Source organism: Eucyclogobius newberryi, unplaced genomic scaffold (assembly GCF_026437365.1).
Source record: "Eucyclogobius newberryi isolate DKJ021-1_F unplaced genomic scaffold, fEucNew1.0.hap1 SCAF_7, whole genome shotgun sequence".
Taxonomy (NCBI): domain Eukaryota; kingdom Metazoa; phylum Chordata; class Actinopteri; order Gobiiformes; family Gobiidae; genus Eucyclogobius; species Eucyclogobius newberryi.
In genome coordinates this window covers 1083874-1092629 of record NW_027316389.1, presented here as the reverse complement: position 1 = coordinate 1092629, position 8756 = coordinate 1083874, and the positions used below count along the sequence as shown (strand labels likewise).

The 8756-nt window shown below is 44.2% G+C and overlaps 1 protein-coding gene across 2 annotated transcripts in view; it reads left to right on the top strand.

Annotated features, from left to right (window-relative positions):
* Positions 1-8247, top strand: part of LOC140349453 (creatine kinase U-type, mitochondrial-like) — a 13170-nt gene extending 4923 nt beyond the window's left edge. For both annotated transcript variants that reach the window (XM_072435787.1, XM_072435788.1), the window contains 5 exons: positions 6183-6268; positions 6640-6763; positions 6876-7010; positions 7105-7230; positions 8045-8247. In XM_072435787.1, coding sequence (XP_072291888.1) covers positions 6183-6268; positions 6640-6763; positions 6876-7010; positions 7105-7230; positions 8045-8158 — 585 coding nt within the window. In that variant the 3' untranslated portion in view covers positions 8159-8247. The remainder of the gene's footprint in view (positions 1-6182; positions 6269-6639; positions 6764-6875; positions 7011-7104; positions 7231-8044) is intronic.
* The last annotated feature ends 509 nt before the right edge of the window (positions 8248-8756 follow it).

Sequence of the window (8756 nt, the reverse complement as noted above, 5' to 3'; positions counted from 1 at the left end):
TCTACATTATCCCTCAACATTATCCCTCTGCATTATCCCTCTACATTAACCCTCTACATTAACCCTCTACATTATCCCTCTACATTATCCCTCTGCATTATCCCTCTGCATTATCCCTCTACATTAACCCTCTACATTATCCCTCTACATTATCCCTCTACATTATCCCTCTACATTATCCCTCTACATTATCCCTCAACATTATCCCTCTGCATTATCCCTCTGCATTATCCCTCTACATTATCCCTCTACATTATCCTTCTACATTATCCCTCAACATTATCCCTCAGCATTATCCCTCTGCATTATCCCTCTACATTATCCCTCTACATTATCCCTCTGCATTATCCCTCTGCATTATCCCTCTACATTATCCCTCTACATTATCCCTCTACATTATCACTCTGCATTATCCCTCTAACATTATCCCTCTACATTATCCCTCTAACATTATCCCTCTGCATTATCCCTCTGCATTATCCCTCTACATTATCCCTCTGCATTATCCCTCTACATTATCCCTCTAACATTATCCCTCTGCATTATCCCTCTGCATTATCCCTCTGCATTATCCCTCTGCATTATCCCTCTGCATTATCCCTCTGCATTATCCCTCTGCATTATCCCTCTGCATTATCCCTCTACATTATCCCTCAGCATTATCCCTCTGCATTATCCCTCTAACATTATCCCTCTGCATTATCCCTCTACATTATCACTCTACATTATCCCTCTAACATTATCCCTCTGCATTATCCCTCTACATTATCCCTCTGAATTATCCCTCTGCATTATCCCTCTGCATTATCCCTCTGCATTATCCCTCTACATTATCCCTCTACATTATCACTCTACATTATCCCTCTGCATTATCCCTCTACATTATCCCTCTGCATTATCCCTCAACATTATCCCTCTACATTATCCCTCTAACATTATCCCTCTGCATTATCCCTCTGCGTTATCCCTCTACATTATCCCTCTGCATTATCCCTCTACATTATCACTCTACATTATCCCTCTGCATTATCCCTCTACATTATCCCTCTGCATTATCCCTCAACATTATCACTCTACATTATCCCTCTAACATTATCCCTCTGCATTATCCCTCTGCGTTATCCCTCTACATTATCCCTCTACATTATCCCTCTGCATTATCCCTCTACATTATCCCTCTACATTATCCCTCTACATTATCCCTCTGCATTATCCCTCTGCATTATCCCTCTGCATTATCCCTCTGCATTATCCCTCTACATTATCCCTCTACATTATCACTCTACATTATCCCTCTACATTATCCCTCTACATTAACCCTCTACATTAACCCTCTGCATTATCCCTCTACATTATCACTCTGCATTATCCCTCTACATTATCCCTCTGCATTATCCCTCTACATTATCCCTCTACATTATCACTCTGCATTATCCCTCTACATTATCCCTCTACATTATCCCTCTACATTATCCCTCTATATTATCCCTCTGCATTATCCCTCTACATTATCCCTCTACATTAACCCTCTACATTATCCCTCTACATTATCCCTCTTCATTATCCCTCTGCATTATCCCTCTGCATTATCCCTCTGCATTATCCCTCTGCATTATCCCTCTGCATTATCCCTCTACATTATTCCTCTGCATTATCCTCTGCATTATCCCTCTGCATTATCCCTCTACATTAACCCTCTACATTATCCCTCTGCATTATCCCTCTGCATTATCCCTCTACATTATCCCTCTGCATTATCCCTCTACATTATCCATCTACATTATCCCTCTGCATTATCCCTCTACATTATCCCTCTACATTATCCCTCTGCATTATCCCTCTGCATTATCCCTCTACATTAACCCTCTACATTATCCCTCTGCATTATCCCTCTACATTATCCCTCTACATTATCACTCTGCATTATCCCTCTACATTATCCCTCTGCATTATCCCTCTACATTACCCCTCTGCATTATCCCTCTACATTACCCCTCTGCATTATCCCTCTACATTATTCCTCTGCATTATCCATCTGCATTATCCCTCTGCATTATCCCTCTACATTAACCCTCTACATTATCCCTCTGCATTATCCCTCTGCATTATCCCTCTACATTATCCCTCTGCATTATCCCTCTACATTATCCCTCTACATTATCCCTCTACATTATCACTCTGCATTATCCCTCTACATTATCTCTCTGCATTATCCCTCTGCATTATCCCTCTACATTATCCCTCTACATTATCCCTCTGCATTATCACTCTGCATTATCCCTCTACATTATCCCTTTGCATTATCCCTCTACATTATCCCTCTACATTAACCCTCTACATTATCCCTCTGCATTATCACTCTGCATTATCCCTCTACATTATCCCTTTGCATTATCCCTCTACATTATCCCTCTACATTATCCCTCTGCATTATCCCTCTACATTATCCCTCTGCATTATCACTCTGCATTATCCCTCTACATTATCCCTCTGCATTATCCCTCTGCATTATCCCTCTACATTATCCCTCTGCATTATCACTCTGCATGATCCCTCTACATTATCCCTTTGCATTATCCCTCTACATTACCCCTCTGCATTATCCCTCTACATTATTCCTCTGCATTATCCATCTGCATTATCCCTCTGCATTATCCCTCTACATTAACCCTCTACATTATCCCTCTGCATTATCCCTCTGCATTATCCATCTACATTATCCCTCTGCATTATCCCTCTGCATTATCCCTCTACATTATCCCTCTACATTATCCCTCTACATTATCCCTCTACATTATCACTCTGCATTATCCCTCTGCATTATCCCTCTGCATTATCCCTCTACATTATCCCTCTACATTATCCCTCTGCATTATCACTCTGCATTATCCCTCTACATTATCCCTTTGCATTATCCCTCTACATTATCCCTCTACATTATCCCTCTACATTAACCCTCTACATTATCCCTCTGCATTATCACTCTGCATTATCCCTCTACATTATCCCTTTGCATTATCCCTCTACATTATCCCTCTGCATTATCCCTCTGCATTATCCCTCTACATTATCCCTCTACATTATCCCTCTACATTATCACTCTGCATTATCCCTCTACATTATCCCTCTGCATTATCCCTCTGCATTATCCCTCTACATTATCCCTCTGCATTATCACTCTGCATTATCCCTCTACATTATCCCTCTACATTATCCCTCTACATTATCCCTCTACATTATCCCTCTGCATTATCCCTCTGCATTATCCCTCTGCATTATCCCTCTACATTATCCCTCTACATTATCCCTCTACATTATCACTCTGCATTATCCCTCTACATTATCCCTCTGCATTATCCCTCTGCATTATCCCTCTACATTATCCCTCTGCATTATCACTCTGCATTATCCCTCTACATTATCCCTTTGCATTATCCCTCTGCATTATCCCTCTGCATTATCCCTCTGCATTATCCCTCTACATTATCCCTCTACATTATCACTCTACATTATCCCTCTACATTATCCCTCTACATTATCCCTCTGCATTATCCCTCTACATTATCACTCTGCATTATCACTCTGCATTATCCCTCTGCATTATCCCTCTACATTATCCCTCTGCATTATCCCTCTACATTATCCCTCTACATTAACCCTCTACATTATCCCTCTGCATTATTCCTCTACATTATCCCTCTACATTATCACTCTGCATTATCCCTCTACATTATCCCTCTGCATTATCCCTCTACATTATCCCTCTGCATTATCCCTCTGCATTATCCCTCTACATTATCCCTCTACATTATTCCTCTGCATTATCCTCTGCATTATCCCTCTGCATTATCCCTCTACATTATCCCTCTACATTAACCCTCTGCATTATCCCTCTGCATTATCCCTCTACATTATCCCTCTACATTATTCCTCTGCATTATCCTCTGCATTATCCCTCTGCATTATCCCTCTACATTATCCCTCTACATTAACCCTCTACATTATCCCTCTGCATTATCACTCTGCATTATCCCTCTACATTATCCCTCTGCATTATCCCTCTACATTATCCCTCTGCATTATCCCTCTGCATTATCCCTCTGCATTATCCCTCTACATTATCCCTCTACATTATCCCTCTACATTATCACTCTGCATTATCCCTCTGCATTATCCCTCTGCATTATCCCTCTACATTAACCCTCTACATTATCCCTCTGCATTATCCCTCTGCATTATCCCTCTACATTATCCCTCTACATTATCCCTCTACATTATCACTCTGCATTATCCCTCTACATTATCCCTCTGCATTATCCCTCTGCATTATCCCTCTGCATTATCCCTCTACATTATCCCTCTACATTATCCCTCTACATTATCCCTCTACATTAACCCTCTACATTATCCCTCTGCATTATCACTCTGCATTATCCCTCTGCATTATCCCTCTGCATTATCCCTCTGCATTATCCCTCTACATTATCCCTTTGCATTATCCCTTTACATTATCCCTCTACATTAACCCTCTACATTATCCCTCTGCATTATCCCTTTACATTATCCCTCTACATTATCACTCTGCATTATCCCTCTGCATTATCCCTCTGCATTATCCCTCTGCATTATCCCTCTACATTATCCCTCTACATTATCCCTCTGCATTATCCCTCTACATTATCCCTCTGCATTATCACTCTGCATTATCCCTCTACATTATCCCTTTGCATTATCCCTCTGCATTATCCCTCTGCATTATCCCTCTGCATTATCCCTCTACATTATCACTCTACATTATCCTTCTACATTATCCCTCTGCATTATCACTCTACATTAACCCTCTACATTATCCCTCTACATTAACCCTCTACATTAACCCTCTACATTATCCCTCTACATTATCACTCTGCATTATCACTCTGCATTATCCCTCTGCATTATCCCTCTACATTATCCCTCTGCATTATCCCTCTACATTATCCCTCTACATTAACCCTCTACATTATCCCTCTACATTATCCCTCTGCATTATCCCTCTACATTATCCCTTTGCATTATCCCTCTACATTATCCCTCTACATTATCCCTCTGCATTATCCCTCTACATTATCCCTCTACATTATCCCTCTGCATTATCCCTCTACATTATCCCTCTACATTATCACTCTGCATTATCACTCTGCATTATCACTCTGCATTATCCCTCTGCATTATCCCTCTACATTATCCCTCTACATTATCACTCTGCATTATCCCTCTACATTATCCCTCTGCATTATCCCTCTACATTATCCCTCTACATTAACCCTCTACATTATCCCTCTACATTATCACTCTGCATTATCACTCTGCATTATCCCTCTGCATTATCCCTCTACATTATCCCTCTGCATTATCCCTCTACATTATCCCTCTACATTATCCCTCTGCATTATCCCTCTACATTATCCCTCTACATTATCACTCTGCATTATCCCTCTACATTATCCCTCTGCATTATCCCTCTACATTATCCCTCTACATTATCCCTCTGCATTATCCCTCTACATTATCCCTCTACATTATCACTCTGCATTATCACTCTGCATTATCCCTCTGCATTATCCCTCTGCATTATCCCTCTGCATTATCACTCTGCATTATCCCTCTGCATTATCACTCTGCATTATCCCTCTGCATTATCACTCTGCATTATCCCTCTACATTATCCCTCTGCATTATCACTCTGCATTATCCCTCTGCATTATCACTCTGCATTATCCCTCTACATTATCCCTCTACATTATCACTCTGCATTATCACTCTGCATTATCCCTCTGCATTATCACTCTGCATTATCCCTCTGCATTATCACTCTGCATTATCCCTCTGCATTATCCCTCTACATTATCCCTCTGCATTATCCCTCTACATTATCCCTCTACATTAACCCTCTACATTATCCCTCTGCATTATCCCTCTACATTATCCCTCTACATTATCACTCTGCATTATCCCTCTACATTATCCCTCTGCATTATCCCTCTACATTATCCCTCTACATTATCCCTCTGCATTATCCCTCTGCATTATCCCTCTGCATTATCCCTCTACATTATCACTCTGCATTATCACTCTGCATTATCCCTCTGCATTATCACTCTGCATTATCCCTCTACATTATCCCTCTGTGTGTCCTCCAGGACCACTTCCTGTTTGACAAACCTGTGTCTCCACTGCTGACCTGTGCGGGTATGGCCCGAGACTGGCCCGACGCCCGCGGCATCTGGTCAGTGCCCTCACCTCTGCCCTGTGTCTAAACCAGGACTAAACCAGGACTAAACGTGGTCTGAACCAGGACCAAACCAGGTCTAAACCAGGACTAAACGTGGTCTGAACCAGGTCTAAACCAGGTCTAAACCAGGTCCAAACCAGGACTAAACCAGGACTAAACCAGGTCTAAACCAGGACTAAACCAGGTCCAAACCAGATCTAAACCAGGACTAAACCAGGACTAAACCAGGTCCAAACCAGGACTAAACCAGGTCCAAACCAGGTCCAAACCAGGACTAAACCAGGTCCAAACCAGGACTAAACCAGGACTAAACCAGGTCTAAACCAGGACTAAACCAGGTCTTGGCTGGTGTGTTTCTGTTGCAGGCACAATAACGAGAAGACGTTCCTGATCTGGGTGAATGAGGAGGATCACACCAGGGTCATCTCCATGGAAAAGGGCGGAAACATGAAGAGAGTGTTTGAGAGGTTCTGCAGAGGACTCAAGGAGGTGAGGACTGATGGTTCCTAGTCCAGGTCTAGTCCTGGTTTGGACTTGGTTTAGTCCTGGTTTGGTCCTTGTTTGGACCTGGTTTAGTCCTTTTACCTGTTCTTCTCCTCAGGTGGAGCGTCTGATCCAGGAGAGAGGTTGGGAGTTCATGTGGAACCAGAGGCTCGGTTACATCCTGACGTGTCCTTCAAACCTGGGCACTGGCCTCAGAGCTGGAGTTCACGTCAAACTGCCTCTGCTCAGCAAGGTTAGGCTCCTCCCTCATGTCCACTGAGCGTGCTCAGAGCGAGCGCCTGCGTGTTGACCCGTCTGCCCCGTTGACCCGTGTGCGTCTCCTTTAGGACCCGCGCTTCAATAAGATGCTGGACAACCTGCGCCTGCAGAAGCGAGGCACAGGGGGCGTGGACACCGCCGCTGTGGGCGGAACCTTCGACATCTCCAACCTGGACCGACTCGGACAGTCTGAGGTGAGACCAGCGACAGACCCGGTCAAACCCCGTTTAACACTCTAAACCCGCTCTAAACCCGCTCTAAACCCGCTCTAAACCCGCTCTAAACCTGCTCTAAACCCGGTCCAAACCCGCTCTAAACCCGGTCTAAACCCGCTCTAAACCCGCTCTAAACCCGGTCTAAACCCGGTCTAAACCTGCTCTAAACCCGGTCTAAACCCGCTCTAAACCCGGTCTAAACCCGCTCTAAACCCGCTCTAAACCCGCTCTAAACCCGGTCTAAACCCGGTCTAAACCCGGTCTAAACCCGGTCTAAACCCGCTCTAAACCCGGTCTAAACCCGCTCTAAACCCGCTCTAAACCCGCTCTAAACCTGCTCTAAACCCGCTCTAAACCCGCTCTAAACCCGCTCTAAACCCGCTCTAAACCCGCTCTAATCCCGCTCTAAACTTGCTCTAAACCCGCTCTAAACCCGCTCTAAACCCGCTCTAAACCCGCTCTAAACCCGCTCTAAACCCGCTCTAAACCCGCTCTAATCCCGCTCTAAACTTGCTCTAAACCCGCTCTAAACCCGCTCTAAACCCGCTCTAAACCCGCTCTAATCCCGCTCTAAACTTGCTCTAAACCCGCTCTAAACCCGCTCTAAACCCGCTCTAAACCCGCTCTAAACCCGCTCTAAACCCGCTCTAAACTTGCTCTAAACCCGCTCTAAACCCGCTCTAAACCCGCTCTAAACCCGCTCTAAACCCGCTCTACACCCGCTCTAAACCCGCTCTAAACCCGCTCTAAACCCGCTCTAAACCCGCTCTAAACCCTTCCTCTGCCTCCTCAGGTGCAGCTGGTGCAGACGGTGGTGGATGGAGTGAATTATCTGGTCGAATGTGAGAAACGGCTGGAAAAAGGGCAAGACATCAAAGTCCCGCCTCCAATCAAGACCTTCAAGTAGAGAGAGCGCCACCTGCAGCCGCTGCAGCCACACCGCAGTATCACTGTAGCCACAGCGCCACCTACAGACGCTCCCCAGTATCAGCCATAATCTATATCTATATCTATAATCATATCCAAAAGCCATTATTTATATTCTAACTGTAAGAGGGGGTTTTAGGGGTTTAGAGGTTCAAAAGTACAGTCTGAAGGACAGTCTGAAGGACAGTCTGAAACATAGTCTGAAACATAGTCTGAAACATAGTCTGAAGGACAGTCTGAAGGACAGTCTGAAGCACAGTCTGAAGCACAGTCTGAAGCACAGTCTGAAGGACAGTCTGAAACACAGTCTGAAGCACAGTCCGAAGCACAGTCTGAAGTACAGTCTGAAGCACAGTCTGAAACACAGTCTGAAGCACAGTCTGAAGCACAGTCTGAAACACAGTCTGAAGGACAGTCTGAAGGACAGTCTGAAGCACAGTCTGAAGTACAGTCTGAAGTACAGTCTGAAAAACAGTCTGAAACACAGTCTGAAGTACAGTCTGAAGGACAGTCTGAAGGACAGTCTGAAACACAGTCTGAAACACAGTCTGAAGCACAGTCTGAAGCACAGTCTGAAG